This window comes from Nematostella vectensis, chromosome 8, assembly GCF_932526225.1.
Source record: "Nematostella vectensis chromosome 8, jaNemVect1.1, whole genome shotgun sequence".
In the NCBI taxonomy this organism is placed as follows: domain Eukaryota; kingdom Metazoa; phylum Cnidaria; class Anthozoa; order Actiniaria; family Edwardsiidae; genus Nematostella; species Nematostella vectensis.
In genome coordinates, this window is record NC_064041.1 from 14608838 (window position 1) to 14634045 (window position 25208).

The 25208-nt window shown below is 40.7% G+C and overlaps 4 protein-coding genes across 5 annotated transcripts in view; 3 read left to right on the forward strand and 1 right to left on the reverse strand.

Moving 5' to 3' along the window:
- The window catches only part of LOC116617179 (phosphatidylserine lipase ABHD16A), an 18789-nt gene extending 16762 nt beyond the window's left edge, over positions 1–2027 (forward strand). For both annotated transcript variants that reach the window (XM_048731072.1, XM_048731073.1), the window contains exons 21-22: positions 207–253; positions 894–2027. In XM_048731072.1, coding sequence (XP_048587029.1) covers positions 207–253; positions 894–983 — 137 coding nt within the window. In that variant the 3' untranslated portion in view covers positions 984–2027. The remainder of the gene's footprint in view (positions 1–206; positions 254–893) is intronic.
- Positions 2017–16398, reverse strand: LOC5510508 (zinc finger CCCH-type with G patch domain-containing protein). The gene is made up of 17 exons (XM_001630916.3): positions 16241–16398; positions 15393–15495; positions 15079–15167; positions 14734–14856; positions 12978–13064; positions 12368–12462; positions 11852–11914; positions 10237–10305; positions 9612–9703; positions 9176–9339; positions 8911–8954; positions 8620–8684; positions 6975–7084; positions 6757–6811; positions 6060–6157; positions 5745–5827; positions 2017–2555 (listed from the first exon to the last, which is right to left on the reverse strand). Exons 1-17 carry the CDS (start codon positions 16286–16288, stop codon positions 2417–2419), a joined length of 1527 nt encoding a protein of 508 aa, XP_001630966.1. The 5' UTR covers positions 16289–16398; the 3' UTR covers positions 2017–2416.
- LOC125570103 lies at positions 2886–4589 on the forward strand. The gene is made up of 2 exons (XM_048731074.1): positions 2886–3363; positions 3640–4589. The coding sequence occupies exons 1-2, from the start codon at positions 2902–2904 to the stop codon at positions 4462–4464; spliced, it is 1287 nt and encodes a 428-aa protein (XP_048587031.1). The 5' UTR covers positions 2886–2901; the 3' UTR covers positions 4465–4589.
- Positions 16399–16577: 179 nt separating the features above from the next.
- Positions 16578–20418, forward strand: LOC5510484 (STING ER exit protein). Its single transcript, XM_001630887.3, has 8 exons — positions 16578–16783; positions 17402–17516; positions 17928–17969; positions 18561–18625; positions 18850–18905; positions 19276–19365; positions 19808–19900; positions 20157–20418. Exons 1-8 carry the CDS (start codon positions 16660–16662, stop codon positions 20214–20216), a joined length of 645 nt encoding a protein of 214 aa, XP_001630937.2. The 5' UTR covers positions 16578–16659; the 3' UTR covers positions 20217–20418.
- The last annotated feature ends 4790 nt before the right edge of the window (positions 20419–25208 follow it).

Consider the following 25208-nt stretch of genomic DNA (forward strand, 5'->3'; position numbering starts at 1 on the left):
TAACGCGAAATGTAATAGCTTTCAACGCAAAATGTAATAAATGTTTATCGCGAAATGTAATAACTTTTCAACGCAATTTGAAATTCTGTCTGTTAAGGTCCGTCCATTTCTCTGTCTGTCGATCTGACTTTTTTCAGTCCTTCTGTCTGGTACAACATTTATTTTCTCGATTACTGATTATGCTATTTGTTTTTCGCTATCGACAGGCCATGACATGCCCCCTGAGAAGAGAATCCACATGCTTATGTTCCTGGTAAGGTCGACCGTCCATAACAAGACTATGTTTAAGTCTCGATATGAAAGAATGCCGATCATTCGTTTTTCCTAATACCATGTTCGAAGGTTTACCTAAAATGTACTCTAATTAGCTCATTAAATATCAGCTTTGTGCTGCTGAAAACTCCTTCATCAGCCCCCTTACGCCTTTCTGCAGCATTGTTAACGCTTTAAACAAGGCAATTTACTGATGGGTTTCAGCGTATTGGGCCTAAAATTCCACAGAGTTTACACTACTGCTAGGGCCTTCAAACAACGTGTGATGTGCACGATTCTCCAAATTCCTATACAAATTGATTTTGACATTAATATTTTAAAGTAAAGTAAATTTTGATTTCAAATTTCTAAACATTATTTTAAAAAGTGCTTTGTGGCGCCTGTTGGCTTGTGAAAGCCACGACAGTAAGATAACACGTTTCCATCATTCTTAATGGCTTACTTACAACGCTGCCAAGGTGACCACGGTAGCGCGCGTTGTATGGTAAATGGGCTGAATAGGGAATAGTCCGTTTTATTGAAAAACTTTGTTTGAAGAATTTGGACCGTTATATGGAGGTTCCCTGTGTTTTTCAACAATACTATACGTGCGCTTTCATCTAATGTTCCTTATTTCTCAGGTTCTGCAGCACCTGATGGATTTTGACGCAGCCCATTGTATACCTTTGCCCTCGACCGAATTCCGTCTCCCGTGGAAGATAGCATCTTAGACGAAAACAGGCCAACATCAAAGTATTCAACATTCTTTTAGTTGAAAGGTCTTCGAAAAGAGGTTGTAATTCCAAGAAAACCAGCTCCTGGCGTTCTTACCGGGTTTCCTGTGTTCAGCCTAGCCCCACGTTTTTTTTACCGGGTTTCCTGTGTTAGCCTAGCCCAAGGCCTTCTTACCCGGGCTTCCGATCAGGTTTTGAGGTTGGTAAGACCATGTCCCCATGTATCCGTTTTCGTTTGAAAACGCAACCTTTTTGTTCCGATTTCAAAAAGATCCACGTCCACACGAAGCGTTTTCATTTTGATACGACCCGTCCCCACGAAAACGCAGAAACGATACGAAAACGATAATAAGTTCTATAGCGCATGCGTACTCGCGCGCCAAGTGGACTGGATCTGAGTTATCACGCCATTGTTTACGAAAAGTTCCGTTTTCGTCCGTCCCCACGGCACCGAAAGGGTATTGTTTTCAAATTGTTCCACTTTGGATACCGTTTTCAAATCGTTCCGTTTTGGGTCATCGTTTTTGCGTTTCCGTGTGGAAGGTACCCGTATCCGTAACAAAAAGGTTACGTTTTCAAACGAAAACGGATAGGTTGGCACGGGGTCTTAGAGTTGTGACGTCACAGGCTCTTCCCAGACCCCAAACTACTTTCACGGTTTATCTCAAAGGACAGGAAACCCGGTAAGAATGCATTGTACTACGCTGCGAAAAAACGGCAACCGACTAAGTCATTTTAGCTGTAAAAACACGCCAGCGTATTACGTGACAGAGCTCAAATTGATAGCCTGCGTAACGGCTCAAGGGAAGGGGAAGGGGAGGAAGCCCCCTCGGTCGCGCGCTCGCTTTTCTTCTCTACCCCCCTCTACCCCCGTCCCTCTCCCTTGAGCCGACGCAGGCTGTCAAATATTTTTTGGACTCAACCTAGGTTTTTTTTGTTTTTGCATGAGTGTCGTCGTGTAAAACAGCAAAATGGATGTATTCAGTTGTAAATATTTGCCATCAATGGTACAATTAAAAAAAATAAAAACTTTTGACTATACCAGTTTTATTTACATTTTACATTTTACATAGCTCTCCATAGTCCGAGTGTGCCGTACGGGATCTGATGGAAATGATAAATATTCCATTTTTAGATTTTTTTTTCATCGCAAAGTGTTTTATTGTTTCTGAGCAGGCCTTACAACCTTAAAGGTTTTTTGCCCCGCCCGAAATAACAGAATTTTTGTCTTTACTCTGGTCTAGTTTCTGTCTGCATGCTTCTGGCCATGGGTTTGATATTCTTATATTCTAATATATCTTCTTTCTAGAAAGAAGTCCCTCCCTCACGTACTGTGTGGTATACCCCCTCCAATGAGTGGGCGCGTAGCACCCTAGCTGTACAATACACCTATTTGTATTCGCCCAGTGTCTCTTAGTAGGGGATTACGGTCAAAAGACCGTGAGTTTTCGATGCTGGTCCTTTTGGTGTATTTTTTCTTGTATCTTTTTCTCTTTCTTAAGCAGTTCCTGTAGTCGGTTGTGTACGCTGTCTCGCTTTTCCGTAAAAATGGTTTTATTCCTAGAATCCCTGAAAATATATGATCATAAATGTAAGGAGATGTTAGTTAGGGGTGAGAAACATGTCCCTATTTCATTTAGAGAGTTTTTTTGCTCCGCACAAAATAACTCTTTCCTCAGAATTTCGGATATATATATTCTAGAAATAGTCCCTCCCCCACGTACTGAGTGGTATATCTCCCCCCGATCCCCACGTACTACATGGTATACCCCCCTTTCCAACCCCCACGTACTACGTGGTATAGCCCCTCCCCATATACTTTGTGGTTTACCCCCCTCCCCCACTCACTGCGTGGTATATCCCCCCCCCCAAAAAAAAAAAAAAAAAAACAATTTCCTGTTTGCGTGCTACGTGGATGGCATTCGACTGCGTCCCTAGGGCGAAACTATTTGAAAAACTGAAAGCAGTAGGTGTTACTGGGCGTTTCCTCGACATAATCCAATCAATGTACTCAAATGACAAGTCTTCCGTAAAAATTGGAAGCTCCATAACTGAATCCTTTCGATGCTACGCAGGCGTGAAACAAGGCTGTATGATTTCGCCAACGTTGTTTAATTTTTACTTGAGCGACCTCCCAGAAAAACTAAATGAAAAATACCGAAATGATATTGACCTAAACGGTGTGCCATTAAGTTGCATTCTCTATGCCGACGACTTAGTTATCCTATCAAAATCAGCAAAGGGCCTGCAAGAATATCTGAACAGCCTCGAAGAATATTGCAAAGCATCCGAACTATCCATCAATCTAGATAAAACAAAAGTAATGATTTTTAATAACACCGGGAAAACTATGAATAATTACAGAATCTTTTACGGAACTTATAAAATAGAAAATGTCAAAAGTTATAAGTAACTTGGACTCCACTTTTGCCCTTATGGAAATTTTAATTTGGCTAAGGAGGAGCTCAAAAAAGTAGCATTAAAAGCGATGTTCAAGTTAAGAAAAGAAATGGGAGAGCACTTCAGACAAGATATCAAACTAACTCTCCGCCTTTTTGACACCTTGATACAACCAATCCTACTTTATGGAAGCGAAATATGGGGAGCGGACTACAAGGGAAAGTTAGAAAAAGATCCAATAGAAATGGTCCACACCAAGTTTCTAAAATGGCTTCTCGGCGTAAACCGATACTGTAGCTCGAACGCGTGTAGGGCTGAATTAGGACGATTCCCTCTCAGAAGAAAAGCAAAGTGTAGAGCGATCAAACTTTGGCTTAAACTTTCAAACAACAATGGGAATAACGAAAAACTCTCCCGCAAAGCATTCGCTACCATATCTAATTATGAAAACAAGAACTTTTGGCATAGAAAAATTAAACAAATACTAGACCTTGCGGGTAGGAGCGATATTTGGCTGACTGACACAAACACTCCCGAAGCAACTTACAGTTTTCTTCAACAAAGGCTTTATGACATCGAACAACAGACATGGCTTAGCTCTATTCAAAATGACAACAGAAAAGACCAAGAACAAAAGAACAAATTGCGTACGCTCAGAAAGTTTAAACTGTCCCACAATTTAGAAGATTATCTAACGGACGTAAAAAATATTGACCATAGGATTGCCCTTACTAAATTCAGGCTAAGCAATCATAAGCTAGCAATTGAAACTGGAAGGTATGAAAAGCCATATAAACAACCTAACGAAAGAAAATGCTTAGTATGCCAGACAGGTAAAGTGGAGGATGAAGAGCATTTTCTGTTAGAATGTCCGGCCTATAAAGATGATCGGGATAATTTACTGGATTTCCTTAAAACGCATGCAGGTATCAATGTTAGACACCATGCCAACAAAGAAAATAACTTCGTCAGAATTATGGGATTGAGCCGGAATGAAAACGTGAATCGGCGCTTAGCGAAACATATTTTTGAATGTATGAAGGCAAAAAATGTGAAGCTTGATGATTACGTACGGTGACGTCACCTAATCATTCGAAACAAGAAAAAAATGCAGAGGGCAAAGTAAGAAAAACATATTATTTGTGGATTTACGCCGATGTAAATGTTTTATAAGGTGCCATGAATAAAATCTATCTATCTATCGTGGGGGAGGGGGAGGGGGTATACCACGCAGTACGTGGGGGAGGGGGAGGGGGTATACCACGCAGTACGTGGGGGAGGGGGTATACCACCCTCCCCCTCCCCCACGTACTGCGTGGTATACCCCCTCCCCCTCCCCCACGTACCGCGTGGTATACCCCCTCCCCCTCCCCCACGTACTGCGTGGTATACCCCCTCCCCCTCCCCCACGTACCGCGTGGTATACCCCCTCCCCCTCCCCCACGTACCGCGTGGTATACCCCCTCCCCCTCCCCCACGTACCGCGTGGTATACCCCCTCCCCCACGTACCGCGTGGTATACCCCCTCCCCCTCCCCCACGTACCGCGTCGTATTCCCCCTCCCCCTACCCAACGTAACGCGTGGTATACCCCCTCCCCCTCCCCCACGTACCGCGTGGTATACCCCCTCCCCCACGTACCGCGTGGTATACCCCCTCCCCCTCCCCTACGTACCGCGTGGTATACCCCCTCCCCCTCCCCCACGTACCGCGTCGTATACCCCCTCCCCCTCCCCCACGTACCGCGTGGTATACCCCCTCCCCCTCCCCCACGTACCGCGTGGTATACCCCCTCCCCCACGTACCGCGTGGTATACCCCCTCCCCCTCCCCCACGTACCGCGTGGTATACCCCCTCCCCCTCCCCCACGTACCGCGTGGTATACCCCCTCCCCCACGTACCGCGTGGTATACCCCCTCCCCCTCCCCCACGTACCGCGTGGTATACCCCCTCCCCCTCCCCCACGTACCGCGTGGTATACCCCCTCCCCCTCCCCCACGTACCGCGTCGTATACCCCCTCCCCCTCCCCCACGTACCGCGTGGTATACCCCCTCCCCCTCCCCCACGTACCGCGTGGTATACCCCCTCCCCCACGTACCGCGTGGTATACCCCCTCCCCCACGTACCGCGTGGTATACCCCCTCCCCCTCCCCCACGTACCGCGTCGTATACCCCCTCCCTCTCCCCCACGTACCGCGTGGTATACCCCCTCCCCCTCCCCCACGTACCGCGTGGTATACCCCCTCCCCCTCCCCCACGTACCGCGTGGTATACCCCCTCCCCCTCCCCGACGTACCGCGTGGTATACCCCCTCCCCCACGTACCGCGTGGTATACCCCCTCCCCCTCCCCCACGTACCGCGTGGTATGCCGCTGAAGAGCCTCCTCTTGCTTGTTTAGCTGTTTCTTGACGGAGGAAATCTCCTCGTGAATCTTGAAAAGCTGAAATTGCACGGTTCACTCAGACTCAAGATAGCCGTGTCGTAGAAAAAATAACACAATTTTTCTACTTTTTGAAATTACTCTGAGGCCTTCACTCAGAAAAAACCTGAGGAATTAGCGTGACTGCCGTGACAGTCACGTCAGTTATTGTGACGTGACAGTTTTACGTGACAAAATCTCACGATGATTCAGCGCATGTAATAATAGTTTAAGAATCAAGGAGGACCCTTACCTGGATATTCCAATTGGTGTTTTCATCTGCAGATTTCCTGGTCTTTCGTATGTCGGGTTTTGCCCCAGGATGTGAAACCCGGAGGTCATGTAAGCTCCCTACAATCAATCAATCGATTATCAATATACATTTCCTTGTTTTATCAATCATTTAATCATCTATTTTACATTTACTTATTTTACATGATTCATTCAATCATCTATTTCACATTTCTTTATTTTACATCAATTAATCGATCATTTATTTCACATTTCTTTAAAGTAAATCGATAAACAGAAATGCAGCATGAATGGACGTCGCTGTTTTGAAGATGGAATAATAATAATAATAATAATAATAATAATAATAATAATAATAATAATAATAATAATAATAATAATAATAATAATAATAATAATAATATTAATATTAATAATAATAATAGATTATTCTATGCATAAGCAATAAAATGGAGCTATCTTGAATAGGATAGTAGAATCATGATCATCACCAGCAGCCATCATTATCCGATCACCCTCCAATAATTTACCTTTGCTGTCAGCATCAGCAATCATCATCATCACCACCATCATCATCATTATCAACTGTCATCATCCTCCAATAATTCACCTAGTTGCTGTCATCAGCAATCATCATCATAAGCAATAATCTGCATCATCATTATCAACCATCATCATCGGATCATCATGTAGCTTACCTTTGCTGTGTCCGAGTTTGTGGTTAATGAAGTCAAACACGTCGCTAGCTTTACCCTGCAAAACAGAATGGCAGGCAGATTAAAACAGTCTCTAGACATCAAGAACAATGTCGGCCGATGTTGGCGCTTTAAAGTTCTTTTAATTAATTCCATGGTGTTTGGGAAAAGGAGTGTGCAACCAAGATCCGCAAAGACAACCTTTCTAAGGTAAAACATACCTGGGAAGCTGAAGTAGTTGACGCAACAACTAACTTTTTCTTCTTTCTTTTGAAAGGCTCTTTTAGTTTGTTCTTCTCTCTAAGCTCGGCGCATTTATCAAGCGATTTTCCTGACCATAGGAAAGCATTAAGCACTTTTATTAACATATGTCATCTATGTCAACAAATGTCTTCGATGTCACCCTTGTTGCCAGTGTTTCTCACACCACCGATGAAACGAGAGCCAAAAAGAATGACGAACAAATGTTGTTGGGGGAGAGGTTGGGGGAGGATTTGAATAAGGGAGGGGTACAGTGTACAGTCCCAGACCCCAAGCTGTCTCAAGGTTAATTTCCAAGGACAAAAGAATGCCTGGGGTCAAGGTAGCACGGCAGAATGCGTTTCTCTTTAACATGCGACAACAACTCTTACGAAAATAAACCACTTTTTATTTTCGTAATAATCTCAATTGCGCCTTAGATAAAAACACATTCCGCCGTGCACCTTAGCTTGGGTGTAGTCTAAGGATGAGTAGTCATGTGATCAGAGACTCGCCCTGGGGTAATACCACGACTTCTATTGGCTCTACTCTCCCTTACTCATCCTGGGGTAATACCACGACTTTTACTCTCCCTTACTTATCCTGGGGTAATACCACGACTTCTATTGGCTCTACTCTCCCTTACTTACCCTGGGGTAATACCACCGCATCTATTGGCTCTACTCTCCCTTACTTACCCTGGGGTAATACCACGACTTCTATTGACTCTACTCTCCCTTACTGATCCTGGGGTAATACCACTACTTCTATTGGCTCTACTCTCCCTTACTGATCCTGGGGTAATTCCACGACTTCTATTGGCTCTACTCTCCCTTACTCACCCTGAGGTAATACCACGACTTCTTTTGGCTCTACTTTCCCTTACTCACCCTGGGGTAATACCACGACTTCTACTGGCTCTACTCTCCCTTACTTACCCTGAGGTAATACCATGACTTCTATTGGCTCTTTACTCACCCTGGGGTGATATCACGACTTCTATTGGCTCTTTACTCACACTGGGGTAATACCACGACTTCTATTGGCTCTACTCTCCCTTACTTATCATGGGGTAATACCACGACTTCTATTGGCTCTACTCTCCCTTACTCATCCTGGGGTAATACCACGACTTCTATTGGCTCTACTCTCCCTTACTCACCCTGGTGTAATACCACGACTTCTATTGGCTCTACTCTCCCTTACTGATCCTGGGGTAATTCCACGACTTCTATTGGCTCTACTCTCCCTTACTCACCCTGAGGTAATACCACGACTTCTTTTGGCTCTACTTTCCCTTACTCACCCTGGGGTTATACCACGACTTCTACTGGCTCTACTCTCCCTTACTTACCCTGAGGTAAAACCATGACTTCTATTGGCTCTTTACTCACCCTGGGGTGATATCACGACTTCTATTGGCTCTTTACTCACACTGGGGTAATACCACGACTTCTATTGGCTCTACTCTCCCTTACTTATCATGGGGTAATACCACGACTTCTATTGGCTCTACTCTCCCTTACTCATCCTGGGGTAATACCACGACTTCTATTGGCTCTACTCTCCCTTACTCACCCTGGTGTAATACCACGACTTCTATTGGCTCTACTCTCCCTTACTCACCCTGGGGTAATACCACGACTTCTATTGGCTCCACTCTCCCTTCTCCATCCTTTCCTAGGCCTTTGCTGATTTTAAGAAAAAGAAAATTAAATAAAAAAGATATAATATTTAGAATTCTTATAGTTCAAATTAACATTGCATTCATGATGAATAACGCTTCATCAATGGAGGGATTAACTCCCTCACTGAAGATGGTACCACGGGCCAGCATCCCCAAGTGTGATAAGACAAGACTTTCAGTACGTACTCCGAGAAAGTTAGGGTTTTTACGCTCACTTTTTATTGCCTTACCCGAATATGTATCCCATTTTAGCCATCAACTTGGAACCAATACCCTGTATATGAAGATAATGGGGAGATAAACAAAGAATGTCATTTTTCATCCTTCACCATTACCATCACCATTCTCATAATGACACAGTTATCGACATAGTCATCCCTAACACCACAACCCATCACCCCCACAATCATCATCACTAACAACACCAAACCGTCATCAATATCATCATCATCACCATCACCATATCTTCCTCAGATATATCTGATATTGACGTACCTTAGTGTGTTGTTCCCAGTCCCCAAGAGAGGACAAAGCCCCCGTGGGCTTCCATGCATATCGAATGACGTCATCATCTTGTTCAATAGCTGCTTTGCTGCTGCTGCTGTCGCCAGTATCTGATTGGCTGTCAGATTCAGAGTCACTTTCTACCTCTTCAGGGCCTAAGGTTGATATCAAACATGTAGACATTCACACCTCACCCAGATGGAAATAAAGAAAGCACTCAAAATGAGCTTAGCAAGAACCTATTGTGCACCAATAAACATTTTTTTTAATTAGAGAGCAATTTCCTTGTGCAAAAATATTAAATGTAATAACTGGACATGACATCATGAGCTTTACATAGAGCCTGTCAGCTTGTTAGCACACTAGATGATTTTGAAGATTGTGTGATTTGAATTTCACAAAAAATTGTGTCCCACATAGTCGGTACCTAAGGGGTAGATATCATCTAGAGGGAGGGTTGCATCTGTGTTGTATGTCTCGTAGTGAATCAAAAACTCATGAGACTCATGCTTGATTGATCTGTCAACAAAATATATAATATGATTTACAACTGTACAGAATTCATTGTACAGTATTCATTTACACTGACAGACAAATGATGGGTAAGCCGGCAAAGATCAAGAAGAGTACAGTTATTTGTATGGTTCCCTGAACACTGGTAGTTCCAGACATACTTTAAAAAAGGACTGACAAATTAGAGATGAACATGAAAAGGGGTGGATACACAAATAATAAAATATCAAAAAAATCCCCAATAATGTACCAAAAATTCATCTCAATTACAGTAGCTGTGGATAGACGCTGAATCTATCACCATCCTGGATATGCTTTTGATAGTGGTGGAAGTTTTTTTTCAACTAGAAAGAAAGGGTGGTGCTCAGCTATCGTATGACTTGTTTTCAGGGTGTGTGCATTAAAATATGATATGAAAAAACTAACATAAAGGCAATTCTGCCATGAGGAAGGACATCTTTTTGATGTGGGGGTGGATGTGTCTGTACAGATCACCCTACATAGCCAGATGCTCTACCTGCTTATAGAGTATGACTTACTTGATCGTTGAGTTGTACCATACTCCATCACTATACCGTGCCAGGCATCTTTGACCTGCCTTGACTGAACTACACATAGAAACAGGCATAAGGACAGCTTTGTTTATTCACATGACTCAATTTTAAAGGAGCACTAGTACATTTGTACTAAAACAATCAATAAAAATGCAACTAAGTGTATTAAAACAAGTAAATAATAATCTTCTTAACTTCACCCAAAGTGTAATACTGAGAAAGAAAACAATTTGGAAATGCTTAATTTGCAGCTAGGATCTATTAGTTTTAATATATTCTATTTCAAATGTTCATTAAACACACAGCCTGTACGAAAACTTGAAAAAAACTAATTCCAGTCCATTTCCGTCCCTTTTATGTGAGGCCTCCAAATGCATTACTGTATAACACCTGAAAGATCTACTGTAATAGATGTTTTTGTTATTAAACATGACTTTGACTGTTTCCAAGCTTTCTGTGTAAAGGGAGGTATGTTTAAGGAGTAAATGGTGCCTTTCTTTGGTTGTTTATAACTGAATTTGTTGTTGCCCGACCTCAGCGAATACAAAATCCTTGTCTTGTTCGGGAATAGCGCAAAGTCAATCATTCGCCTAAACCAATCGATGACTTTCATGTTCTTACTGTCGCATCATAAACCATTTGACTGCACGCAGCAAGGAATTGATTGGTCACGGTGGTATGATTGACTACACGCTATTCCCAAACAATAAAAGGATTTTAATTCTTTGACAGTCGCACAACAACGGATTCAGCAATATCACTGCACCACTGCAATAGAGACGTTTGGGTGTTGCCCGCAATACAGCTGGGTGAGGGTGGAGACTAAGGGATGAAGGCTAAAGCATATACCACGCACTGTGGACAATGAAGGATTGCCTTTTTAAATGAAACATGAGAATCACCCATCAGACAGGGCTTCTGGAATTACGGGGAAAAAAACTCAAAATTACGTGGGATTCTTTGCTAAATTACGTGGAATTAATCATTACGCGCTAAATTATGCTGGATTTTGCCATACATTTTTAATTTAAAAATCAAAATTTTGTGGGATTCTTTACTGTTTTATGCACAAAATTACACGGAATAGCAACTGTTACCTCCAAACTACATTTTGTACCGAAGGAAAGCACGAAATAACTTGAAAAGGTTAATTTTTTGCGCGAAAATATCTTAAGCGAGTTTCCAGCCACCAGCCAATTAAAAAAGGTATTTTATTACCAGTCCTAGGCCTTCGCAGTTTAGCAAAGAACGCCTAGTCATTTTATTTGTTTTCGAAATTCAGTTCGAAATAGCGCACTCTTACGGAGAATATCTTTCTTTTTTTTACGAGAAATAGAGGTAAGAACCCTAAAAGAACACATCAGCTGTGCAATAAAATGTTTTGTCTTTAAAAATTTAGCCAAATTACACGGGATTACGCGGAAATTTGTGGATTATGCGGATTACGCGGAGAAAGCCAAATTACGTGCTTCCACACAAGTGCATAATTCCAGAAGCCCTGATCCCAGCCTCTCTTTCAAGCCATCGCTATCCATCGCTAGGTCTAGTTGGCACTTACAGAAAAGAGCTGCAAATCGGGACTACATCCACCTCTTCTTACCTGAAATCTGGCTCCTTAAACGGCTTCAAATGCTCAACATCAACCAGATATCCATGAGAAAACCTGAAAAATGGTCAAACAGCAACAAACAAGCTGGGGTTTACCATCCTCCTAGTACATAAGGACAGAAAGTGATGATAATAACAAAGTGAGCGTAGTAATCACAATAAAAAATGAAGTAGCCCAGCTTGATGTTCTCATGCATGCCAACATGCTTAGGACTGGAAGTACGGCTCAATTCAAAGAAAATTGAAAAATACTATTAGCTAAACCCAAACTTTCTGATAGCCTTTTTATGTCACTTCAACAATAATATTTGTTTATGATTTGATTCCAATGTTATGTACAGTACATTGTCATACTTGTCCTGGATAGCACTGAGTAATACATTATGATACAGGAGTCAGACCTGTGTAATACTTACAAATTAGAAAACCTAACAAGCTTTCAGTTACATCCACCCTCAAGATGTAGGCATTTAACATATATATGTATCATACAAAGTATGTCTCATACCTGCACTCTGCTCCAGCAAACTTGCACTTTCCTTCAAGAAAATATGGGCAAGGAACCATGGACCTATGAGTGGGATTCAGGAATAATACTCTGACCTAGAATTTGAAATGAAAATTAATTTTAATAATTGCTAACAAAAATAGATACGTACATATTTCACAGTAGCTTGTAATGTAGATGTATCGAGGACACACCCTTAGAGATGCCAAGCTCAGAAAAAAAAAGTAAACTTCATCAGCTTCAAGTCAAGTTTTCAGAAATTTAATATAAACTTCATAAGTTTCCATTTTCTGCTCTTGCTATTTTTATGTTATGTTCTATTTTGTAACTTTTGGCACTTTTATATGTACAATAACTTGTGATAAACAGATCCCCATTCAACTACCTCAGGGCATACTGTAAGGGGTGTTGAATTGATGACAAAATCTATTGCAAGTATCTTTTTCCCTTCCAAGGTTTTATTATATATTGCGTCACAAAAAGAGCAGACACAGATGATTGTCCATGCTCTCCATATTAAGTGGCAGTGTGTGAATTGCCTTCTTTAAAATGGCATTAAGTGAAAGGTAAAAAACTCCCTACAAAGTGTTTAGATAACAATAGTGTGTACCTTTGCCTGGTCAACAGTCTCTTCATCTAATGGTATTGATTCAAGCTTGAATACCATTGCATTATGGTGTTCCTTTACTCCCCATTCCTAAGGAAACATGAAAATGTGGATATAAGAGCACAGGTAGCCCAAGCTCTTTTTTTGTACCTATTGATTTTACGGTAAACATAGGGCGAAAATAAAAATTAGTGATAAATAAAAAACAATTTGCTGAATGATGTCTGTAGTCTGTAGACGTGTGTAGTCTAGATGTGTGTTTATGTTTACAGTTTGAGTGTTCTTTGGTCGTATTAAAGCGCCTTTTTCAAGATTCAAGATCCACGATTTGAAATTTTAAACGAACGAAGTGAAAGGTAGGAAACTAATTTTGAACATACCACACGTTCCGTCCTCAAAAACACACTTCCTCCTGCTTAATCGCGCTCAAATCAAGGCAACATCCTCACAGAAAGTTAGAGTCTAACCAGTCCAAACCTCAGCGCCACACGATTATCCATTGCAGAGGAATCCGGCAGAATATTCGTCTTTTTGTCTTTGAACTATGCTTGACCACAATTAATTTGGCAACCGTCAAAATTGCCTCGTCCCTGCAAGCGCAAAATCATGGCAAAGATTTGGCAAGAGCCGAAGAGGTCCTTGCCGTGGGAGGGAGCGCTGAAATTAGTGCGCAAATTTTGCACACAATTACCCTACCAGGGAAAATTAGTCCTAGCAAAATTTTTCTAGCTGTGTTGGGGAGTGTAGAAACTTGATTGCATTGTTCTTTTTTACAGATTCCGTAAATTTTGATCATGAGGTGACGAATATCGTAGTGTATAAGAGTACATACCACGGAAAACTATGGGAAATTTGTTTTCTACTATACAAACAACGAAAAAAGTATTTTACAAAATCAAAACAGCGGGCGCTCGTTTGAAATGACGTGTTTTCTAGTGCGTGTGCAAGCGGATGAAACCGGTGTTTGCAGCACACGCAGGTAAACGAAAATTGAAAACTTTCCCTTTAAAACCCTGCAGTCTTCTTACTTTTAGTGTCCTTTTGTATGGATGGAAAATATATTTACTAGAAAAGATTGAGAAAATTGAGAAAGAGAAATTGTAGTTTTGCCCGTGAAGGCCCCGGCGAAAATTAATAGGCCATCGATGTTATCAGCACGCCGAGAAAAACTTTGCTAGGACTAATTTTCCACAACAAGGGAATCGTGTGCAAAATTTGTGCACTAATTTCGACGCTCCCTCCCACGGCAGGGACCTCTTTGGCTTCTTGCCAAATCTTCGCAGCCACAAGTGCATGGGCATGATTTTGCGCTCGCGGGGACGAGGCAATTTTGACGGTTGCCAAATTCATTGTGGTCAAGCATATTTCCTATATCATATCTGTGAGGATGTCGCCATGATTTGAGTGAGATTAAGCAGGAGGAATAGTGTTTTTGAGGACGGAACATGAGGTATGTCCATAATTAGTTTCCTACCTTTCACTTCGTTCGTTTTAAATTTCAAATCATGAATCTTGAATCTTGAAATAGGCGCTTTAATACGACCAAAGGACACGCAAAATGTAAACATAAACACAACCCTAGACTACACACATCTTTTCAGCAAATTGTTTTTTATTTTTCACTAATTTTGATTTTCGCCCTATGTTTAACGTAAAATCGATAGGGACAAAGAAAGAGCTTGGGCTACCTGTGATAAGATAGCATCTCCAACAACAAGGCTGTGAAAAAAATGTTATGACATTTACACTCCAAACTCACCTGTGTGAAGGCTACTCTACATTTAGTCCCAATTATATTTTCATCATTATCTTCATCATCATTATCATCAATTGTGTGATCATTAACATAGGAGTTTCTATAATCTACACTAGTCTTTGTATCCTGAAATAGAAAAGGAAAATATGTGATTCATATGACAAATATCTGCTGTCACCATATGTTTTTTTTTTGTTTGTTTTTTCATATTTCTACTTAATATAACTCCAAGAGGGTATTTTTTTCCTGTCTAAACACTTGTAGCATTTATATAGTTTTTAACCCTGGTCGATGAGTATCTGCATGATACTGTAAGACAAATTGTTGAGCAGACAGTGGAATACTCACTGTCTCTGGAGTACCACTATCATGATGTGATGACTCTTGCTGCTCAAGCAGTTGTAAAAGTTGACTTTTCTTAAGTGACAACAAACTTTCTATTGAGATAACATCAAAATCCATGCTTAAGTTATGGTGGAAATTTTATCAAATTTCATATCATTTTCTAGGCTTTGTAAATCTAAATAACAAAGAAAAGAATAGGCATTGTTATTTTTGGTGGAAATTATATTCAAATTTTGTATTATTTTCTAGGCTTTGAAAATCTAAATAACAAAAAAGGATGCAATGTATGTACTGTATTTATGTAAGTCTACCCTCACCTTCAGTGACTTGAATCAGTTCTGTTAGGTCATCTTTCAATTTGGCCAACTCAGCTCTCCCTTCTATCTGTCCTGACTCCAATACTGTCTGTATTTGTATAATCTACAAAAAAGGCAGACATATCTTATTTTCACCACTAATAAAGAATGAACGGTGTCATGCATAACAGTGTACCCATAGCTGTCAACTCTCCCGCATTAGGTGGGAGTCTTAAGATTTTGAACCTCTTTTCAAGCCTAATTTTCTTGAAAATATACATACACTCACTGTATTCTCCAGCATTAGCTATCTTGGTACTTCTGATACATTTACTGTATTTTCTCAAGATTTTCCTTAACCTATGTTTGACAGCTATGTGTAGCTGGCATCCAGATGTGTCTACAAAGGAAAACTCTTGCCTATTATCATATCAATAAGTTAATAATAATTCATTGATTGAGTTTGCATTTTGTTTTTATAGCTAATATTTTTTGGCCATCACTCTTTCTAGCTCCCTGATACCAAAAAATGTGATGACTGTCTGTGAATTGTGTACACTCCACCCCCTCCCCAACCTTTGGTTTCCCTCCTGAAACTAAAGGGGGACCTTGAAAGGGAGGCCACGGATGAAATGGGCGTAATAACGCACAACGGGTGCACATAGTAGATCTGAATTTGAGATATCTTTCAAGGTGCTGTATTTAAGTCACCATTTCATGAGAGAAATATCGAACGTTCACCCCAATGCGAAGGGGCCGGTTCCTATAAAGCAGGTTAGCACTAACCAGGGATACGGCTATCTCGACTATTGATATAGCTTATAAGTGAATCATGATACCAATTCCATAGCACTCTATTGACTCCATACCTGCTGTTTGTACTGTTCTATTGCCTCCTTGAGAACATCCTCGTCCATAGTATAATGACTATATTTCTCATCCCTAGCTAATCTTGTTGGGGCACAAACTAAACTCTTTCGGCTTTGTTATCAACATGGCCGCCGAACGAATACCGCTGACCAACAGGCACCAGATAAAATCGAGGTAAATGATTATTTAAGTAACAGAAAATTAATTCAATTTATGATTGAATAAATGGGTAAGGTTAAGAAGCTCACTAAAAATCTGTAGTTTATTGAATAATTAAAAGAACTTGTTTCAAGAAAACTAATTACAAGGTTTGGGTTACCTGTGGTGGGTCATAGTCCTTATTCCATTGCCTGGCTACAAAGTAAAGATGGCCGCCTTTGTTGTTTGTTCGGTTTAGTGATTTTCCTATCGTTTCGCCATGCCTAAAGTCATCTCTAGAAGTATTGTGTGCTCGGATACTAAAGATAAAGAAGAGTATAAGGCCGACGACGCATCTCTTTTCGTCTACTACTGCATTTGCGGGCAAATGGCGATGATTTTAGGTGAGGTGTTTTTGTGATTTTCTGTAAAAGAGCACGTCGTAAAACGTTGTTCTTTATGGCGTGGATGCTCAGAATACTGAGAGAAAGTTTCTACCTGCTGCTACCCTCATTCTGGCAAACATAGTTTGTTTATTTTTTAACACTTTTTCTTACAGTTTCATGTCATGTAGGGCTTTTTGGAGGCGTTGGATCTCTTTGTAATCTTGACAATTTTACCCTACTACAGTATGCCCAATAGTTTTCAACCTTCTGGTGGTTTTGTGGGCTTTGATTTTTACTATTAATGTTGTTGCTCTCCCGTGTTGAGCACCAAATCTCCCGCTTTTTAGTGCTTCCGAAAAATTATTCTATAGGAAATCGTCATTTTGCCCATTTTCTATTATAATATTAAAAGCAATAATTTCCTTGCATAGCGCAATTTATCTAACACCCTTCGTGTGGTGATGTATTAGTGGATTTGTTTGCGAGAGCTTTCTATTATACCCACCCCTCCTCCCCAAAATGAATATACCCCACCCCTCCCCCAAAAAATTCTCAAGCCTTGAGATTTTCGGAGGTTGACAGGTATGATGGTGTGCTCAAAGATGTGTTCCTACATATTCTTGCCATTTCATCCAGATTCCACGCTAGAGAAGCTACCACTCCGGCGGACGGACCATGCAAGGGTGATAGACAGCAGTAAACATGCATTCAAACTCAATGCTGTGGAGGGAGATGTAGTGTTTCTCAAAAGGTTGGTGTTTAATGGCCATTCTCAAAAACATGAAACATCTTTTGAAATTTTCATGTGACTTTTGTCAAGTGTCTTTGAAATTTAAGCATTTATCCAAGCATTCATAAATAGTGAGAGGATGATCAGGGAAACTTCACTGAAAAAGCCAAAGTGTTAGGGAATGTGAACCCCTTCGCCTGGTACTCCTTGCCCAAGCAAAAGGCATACTGGTACTTTTTTTATCTGAACTGTACACCTATAGTTGTTTCGGTGAATGATAACTGTGCAAACTGGGTTTGGAACTTGTCTTTATTCGGCCATTGCAACTCGACTCTCTGGTCTATACAAGCCCGCTGACTCCTAGCAGGTGCTACCACAGGGAGACCATATCATAACAATAGTTAGTGTGAGAAATTTTGATCTTTCTTGCAGGAAGGGGGGTATTGAGAGGCAGTTCCGTCTAAAATGCAAGAAGTAAGTCCATTCTTAAAAAAAGAAAATTAAAACATGCGATCACAGTGAACAAAATGCTGTATCACCAATGTTAAATATCACTGAATTCCTAATTCCCCCCTTCCCCCAACTGCCCTCAAGATCACAAAACTAACAGTGTGGCAGTCCCTTACTTAGATAGAACATAGCTGTCAACCCAACTTGGACAGAAATCTTGTGAAATACAGTAAATATGTAAAAACAAAAAGAGCCAATGCGGGTGAATATATAGAATGTATGAACATTCTCACAAAAATTAGGCTTGTGATCAGGTCAGAAATCTTGTGAGACCTGCCTAATGCGGTTGAGTTGACAGCTATGATAGAAGTAAAGAAATTATTATCAACATTAGTTTTTCGGATTCTATAGAATGGTCTTTGCAAAAAAACCTTATGTAATGTTATGTGCTTTTAAGCTTAAGAAGCTGTTCATAGGGTGCAGTAGCCAAAGTAAAGTCAATTAAAGTAGACACTATCCATTTATGCCATTTAATCTACTGCTGTCACAGAAATGCCATAAAAACATATTGTTTATAAAAGGGCTTTTGGTTTACATTGTGTCTGTTTTGTCTAGATGTGACTTGTGGCTATTCTACAGACCATCAAAGAAAGACCAGAATGTCACTTTTGTTGTAGATGGTAAGTCTTGAATGGCATGATATGTACAGTAGCTCAGTGTTACTGACTCTATTTCGCATGCAAAGACCTAGAACCCAGTATTTTTGAGAGGTATCGATCATGACTCTCAATTTTTGTTAGATATTTTGCTATTGGTAACTTCTATAAACTGTTAATACAGTATGTATTGTACACCTTATACAAACTATGCAAAGTCTTACAAAACATATTTTTATAAATTACAGGTGCAATGGCTCAGTCTGGGAAAGCTCCAACAGAAACAAAGAAAGTACCAGACAAGGTAGTATCTCCATTCTGTAAGCAGCAATGGAAAGAGGCTAGGTTCACCTAGCTTTCTGCATGTTCTTAATTTATCACCGCATACATTTATGGCTTTAGGTTTTGCATCTCCTCCCCCTCTCCAACTGTATTTTGATAAGAGCCCACCCTTGAGGCATGCTCAGTATTAGACTGATAGTGACTAGAATTGAATATCACAGGCCATGAAATCCTCTCCCCTCCCTTATTCCAATTCTACCCCTACCTCCCTTTTTGATACTCCTCATCTGTCCCCATGTACCATCTTGAGGAATGTCACTGGTGCATCTGTTCACTCCTTTCCTGTTGTCAGGTGATTATGGTGCATCTGTTCACTCCTTTCCTGTTGTCAGGTGATGATGACTAAACGCACCAAGGAGTTTGGCAAGTTTGGCTCTGTGACAGTGTCTACAGTTGATGAGGAAGAAGAGGAAATAGAACAGGTTTGTTTTAAGAAAATGTCACTCACTATATGAGTTGTCAGCTTTGGTTTGTTATTAATACAGTATAAGAGTGTTAGTAGGACATGAGCTCTGATAGGCTGAAATAAGTTTGTAATAACTACACACCCAAGTTTGACATCATCTAGCATGCTCTTGATGAGGCCGCCTTGTTACATACAGTACCTTTTGTCCATGGCATGTTATGTATTAATCATCTGTGGATTACTAGGGACACACACACAAAAAGATAGAATTTAATTGTTGAAATGTTAATGTTTTTGTTGTTTAAATTTTCTGTGCATACTGTATGCTGTGCTCAAATTATTTCCTAAACTACTGCAGCCTTCCACTAATAAAAATCAATTACTTCTTTTTCATTCAGAAATTCAAAGATTGCGAGTTAAAAGCTAGTGGGAATAACATTGTATTGTTCAATTTGCAGCAAGAGGTTGAGTCATCATATGCTCACAATGCACGGATCATCGAGAAGCAACTGGAGCGCAAATCAGCTGTCCCTAAACGCACCCATGATCAGGTACAGTTGGGTCAATGTCTGTCCTGTCTGTCTGTCCATCTGTCTGTGTGTCTGTTTGTCCTGTCTGTGTATGTCTGTCCACCTGTCGTTTTATTTTTTTATCTGCTCATCCGCCCATCTGTCTGTCTATCCACAACATCTCTGTCCGCCATTTTATTTTTTTATCTGTTTGCCTGCCTGTCTTTAGAAACTTTCTTTAAATGTCTAGCTAATCAAAGGTCATGAAATCTTTACTGACTTAGTTCAACTCTTCTAGGACACTAAAGCTGAGTTTGGGACCAAGAAGCCACGTGGCACCCTGATAGACAGAACCTAGTACCCAGGTGCTGTGTCATTGGCTAATGGCAAGAAGAAAAATTGAGACTCTAGAGATGAAACGGTGAAGACAGATTGGAAGGAAGTCAGGAAAGATGAGACAAGTAAATTGTGTGTAGTAAAAAAATGGTCCAATTTAAAATGGGACATAGACAAGGACTTCAGAGCACAAAAAAGTCTTAATAAAAGATAGGTTTTATCAAGTTGAGTTTTATCACTTTACCTTGTTGAAAGGCAAGCTGGCATAGAAAGCAGGCAGGCCTGCTTTTTATAGAACAGAGTATGGAGACAATAGCATGATGCAATATCAGAAATGCTAAGAAAGGTGCAAAAAGTTTATATGCCATGTCACCATTATAGAGGAAAAAATGAGACGCATCTTTTTTTCAGCTGAAACTTTGATGTCCTACACTATTCAAACTGCCTGTTTAAACCTCGGCTGGGTTCATAGTTGCATAGCATTCCACCACTGCTCTTTGATTTACTTGTTTATGAAACTTTTCGAAACAACTGCAGAAACCAGAAAAAATAAAAACAGTTTTTTTAATTATATGATTTTATTTTTGTGATGAGCATCTGGATCACTTTAGGATCAACCCCAGTGTATGAAAATACTGTGTGTATCATATGTACATATAATAAAAACAAAATTTGCAAGAAATGTCATTAGACAATACAAAATGTCTCTAAGATCTTGTAACACTAGTCTTGGGTGTGTTGGGCTTCTGGTAATCTATCGTTCACCAGGGCAGCTTGTTGTGCCGTCTAGCCGTTACTTCCCTAATATTGGGATCCCAGACAATAGCACACGCTATTGTATCTTTACAACGTGCGCAGAAAACTCGAGAACCCGCATGCGCCGATGATGGCTGTTACGGTAACCGCTGGTCTAGGGGGCGGTGGAGCGGGCTCATCGCTTCTAAGAAGTTCGAAGTGTTTTTGTAAATGTTTCTTCGCGCGAAAGCATCTCTTCATGAGAAACTCTTGTAGTGTTCTATGGCTTCCCTGTTTGCGTAGTGCAGCACGGTGCACGTCCCCCCAAGTGTAATAATGTGTGCCGCGCTCGCTCCTCGCGGGTTCAAACGCGACCATGTCTTCTGCTTTCAAGTTCCACGTCTTAGAAATTCGCCCTAAAGGCAACTCGGCGACTTTCAGTCTTAGGTATGGCTCCTTGTGTTGAATAACCCAGCGAGGGATCCGGGGCGAACACGTGTTAAGCACAATCCAAGTCCACAACCAGCCAGGCAGGATCCCGTATTTTCCGGAATTGTAAAACCGCTCGGACAAGTAGATTCCGAGCACCAACCGAGACATGCTCAGGGAACGGTAGATGTCGTAGTAGGTATCAAAAGGTGCTCGGAAAGACAACGCCAGCTCGTAGTCTCGTCGGCACAGTCGTCGCCATAGTGGATCGCAGTATTTGAGCGCGAAGTGCAGTCGGGTGCAAGCGCGGGAAGCCCGTACAATGGAGCGCGCGTCAAGTAGCGAGAAGATGAAGAGCAGGATCTCCGTGCTAAGGCACGTGATATAGCAGAACCCATCATTGCTTTCTACCTCATTTTCCTCTCTGTCCCTCTCTTCCTCCATTCCAGGGACGGCCAGCTAACCTTTCTATTTTATCACATAATTTCGTTGGTACCAACGGAATCGGAGTTTCCTTAGATTGTACATGTCATAAATTGGACAACTTTTCGCGATAATTCCAGTTCAATGGGCGCGTGTTAATTGGCCATTAGAGATAATTAGAATCTCCTCCACCAATTAGAATCTCCCCTTTGCGTTCGCGAATACCGTTTCATGTCCAAGCATCTATTACATGCTGACAAGAGAGCATAAGATCTCTTGATACTGATTATTTGGTATCTTTATCTTGGTATTCTAAAGGCCTGGCTAGTATGTGTTGTTGCGCTAGCACGAGAGAATCGAGCGCGCGCTTATTTGACCACGTGATTTGTTACAAGAAAAAAGTGCGCGAAGCATCACAGAGCAACCTCATTTTCCTAAACTGCGTGTTCTCATTTATCAAAATAGATAAGGGGTAAGCCTCAGTCATCCCTTGATTTCTTGTATTTGCTGGGAGAAAGGCACCACTTTCTTTCAAATGTTCTGGCTTCGCTGAAAGAGTCGATCGTGCTTGTATAATTTCTGGCATAATCGCTCGAAACTAGCATTATTTTTAGACTTTTCGTTCGCAAAGAAAGCAATGCTCAGAATAATTTGCATTTTGCAGATCGAAAAATTAAAACCAACCTGATATATCCCTTTTAATGTATCATTTAAATGCAGAAGTGATCTCGCTCTTGTATTTCATTACTGTTTTTGTTGTTATTATTCTTATAACAATTTTTATTACTATCTATTTTTTTTTGGGGGGGGGGAGGTAGGGCTGAGGACGAGGGAAGAAAAGTTTAGATGCATTCTAATCAACCTAATAAGCCCCCGGCCGTCAAGAAAGTGCAGCCGTTATTAGCAAAATAATGCATCTGATTATTTACAGTATAGGTTAAAAACGTCCGTATTATCCATGATCCGTATTCAATGCAAATGCTGCATGCAAATAAAAGCGAGCAGTGCGTTTAGCATATCATGCCAGCTTTACTAGCATAATCTACTCGTCCCTATTCACTGAGCCCCCCCCCCCCCCCACCCCATGCTGCGAACCTGTAATCAGTTTGCCAAATTGATATTAAAGTCTTTTTATCTGCCAACATCAACAAGAATGTCAACCCAACTTTGTCAAACTAAATTGTTGTCAATGAATTACGACCACAGGAGTACCAAGTTCAGGGTAAATATCTGATGCCTAATGCCCAGGCTCTTAATTTCTGGATTTCAATCACGTGACTTTTGGTGTGCATTTCTTTTTCTGGCGTCACAGAAAGCACATATTTTCGTACTAAGTGAACCCGCCCCTTCTAGAATATGCGCAAGTACAAAAAATGTTTGTAAGCAAAGAAAGAAATCAGGAGTATCAGGAGTAGAGGTTGTTAAACGGGTCCGCATATTGTATCACAGGCGACCATAGCAACGCAATCCCGTCAGACTCAGACTGGGTTAAAAGAAGGAACCGCGGTATAAAAAGCGCGGTCTTTGCACCATTGATGTTTAAGACATTATTTCGAACTTGATTATATTGACTATTTTGACTATTTTGCTTCTTTTTATGGAGCTCTGCTCTAGACAAAGTCTAGTGGGAATGACGACTTGGACCAGGCGCGCGCCTTTTATGCCGCGGGTCCTTGTTTAAAGATTACCCAAGATTTACTCTCAAGACACAACTTTCTCATCTTAGAGTTATATGGACTGTCATACATTAAGCGACCACAATTTGCATCAGTTATTGATCTTTATTTATTCTCGGTAAATAAAGCTAGGGTTTTTATATTTGTTATTTATTTATTTTACTATTATCATTTTTTTTGCCGTTGAGCTATAACAACTTTAAAATACCAATCATGAAAATTAAGATTCCAATTAGTGATAACAACATTGTGTAGTTCCAGAAAATATCCATCCCCCCCCCTATTGAGGGGGTCGGAGGTATTACCCCACCCCTCTGGAATTTACACCCCCCTGGAAAAAAAATGCAGTAACTGTTAAGGAAAAAGGGCATTCAACCCCCCCTCCCCCACCCCGGAATTTCCAATCCTCTCAATGGGGGGGAGTATGGATATTTTCTGGAACTACACATTCCAGAGATAAAAATCGCGGAAGAGTAAGTCCCTGGTTACTCTACAAACAAGACTTTTTTTTTTCAATTTTAAAGGGCCCCCCAGACCCCGGACGAGCGATGTATTAGGATAGACAGTCCTGTTGTTCGACAGTTCAAGACACCACTACCCCTCCCTACCCAGTGCAGCCCTACTAGACCAGAGAATAAGTATCGACTCCGCCCTCTTTTGGAAAAAGCAATTTGATGTACCGTCTATCTCCCTGTGTTATATAAAACAACAAGGACGTTAAAAGACCAAGCCGAAAAAAAACAATAAAAAACCAACCGTCCGAGCTTTTGTTTGTTAAGCAAACATGTGTATACGCTTACAAAAAAACACCGCTCATAAATTCATGTCGCAATCTGGCAATCGCAAATAAAGCATCTTGTTTAATTTTATCCATTTACCGAAAGTAATTGCCTTCTTCCTTAAAAACGTACGAGAACCTAAAACGTAAAGAAAACTATAATTTAACTTTTCGGATTTCCAACAGGGTGGCTGAATCTACTGATTATGAAAATACAATCACCCGTTTGAAGGGAATGTTTAAGTGAAAATATAGATATATTTGGCGGCTTATGCTCTGAACTCGAAATAGAAAATGGGATAAGGTAGGACGTGCAATGAATGAAAATACCGAATGCAAAATTTATCTGTTTTTAACTATACGAGATTTATACACCAATTTAAAACAGGATGGAATAATTCAATTTACCGGAACAGCGTGAGATTTTTTTAACTTCTTAAAAGAAGTTGGATTTGAGACCACAAGTTCTCGGATTATTGGGTTATGCCGCAATATTCCTATGTGTTGAGTTAAACATGCGCAAATATTTACTCTTAATTTTACAAATTTGTAAATCGCCTATCTATTTTAAACTCAACTTCAAATACAAGTTGTCGGAGACCTTCAAAACTACCTGACGCCTAGTATGACAGTCGTGCTGTTCGCGATCTTTGGGACACATATTTGAAATGGAGAACATGGGAAAATTGTTGTGCCCCACGCAAAGAAGAAAAAAATAGTCTCATTTCATTTCACCATCTTGATTAGATGTCTAACGCTGGGTATCGAGCCTCGTTATTCTAATGGAACTTTTCCAATTAAGAAACACCGGAACACTTTGCTTGTTTAGAAGATAATTTTTCTTGGAAGAAAATAGTGACTTTTTAAGCTGTTAAGGACACGAATACAAGTATGTGTGACAAACATTAAAAAGTTTTCGAGGACTTTTCCCGTCTCTTCTTTAGATAGATTAACTCTAAAAATTACTCTAGTT

Excerpts from the sequence above, each read along its gene's own strand:
- LOC125570103 (XM_048731074.1), top strand. The coding sequence starts at position 2,902 with ATGGCATTCGACTGCGTCCCTAGGGCGAAACTATTTGAAAAACTGAAA. Across the intron at positions 3,364-3,639 it reads ATTACAGAATCTTTTACGGA|ACCAAGTTTCTAAAATGGCT; the intron begins ACTTATAAAATA and ends GAAATGGTCCAC.
- LOC5510508 (XM_001630916.3), bottom strand. The coding sequence starts at position 16,288 with ATGGACGAGGATGTTCTCAAGGAGGCAATAGAACAGTACAAACAGCAG. Across the intron at positions 7,085-8,619 it reads AGTCGTGGTATTACCCCAGG|GAAAATCGCTTGATAAATGC; the intron begins GTGAGTAAGGGA and ends TCCTATGGTCAG. Across the intron at positions 6,812-6,974 it reads CAACTACTTCAGCTTCCCAG|GGTAAAGCTAGCGACGTGTT; the intron begins GTATGTTTTACC and ends TCTGTTTTGCAG.
- LOC5510484 (XM_001630887.3), top strand. The coding sequence starts at position 16,660 with ATGCCTAAAGTCATCTCTAGAAGTATTGTGTGCTCGGATACTAAAGAT. Across the intron at positions 19,366-19,807 it reads AAGAAGAGGAAATAGAACAG|CAAGAGGTTGAGTCATCATA; the intron begins GTTTGTTTTAAG and ends TTCAATTTGCAG. Across the intron at positions 19,901-20,156 it reads CTAAACGCACCCATGATCAG|GACACTAAAGCTGAGTTTGG; the intron begins GTACAGTTGGGT and ends CAACTCTTCTAG.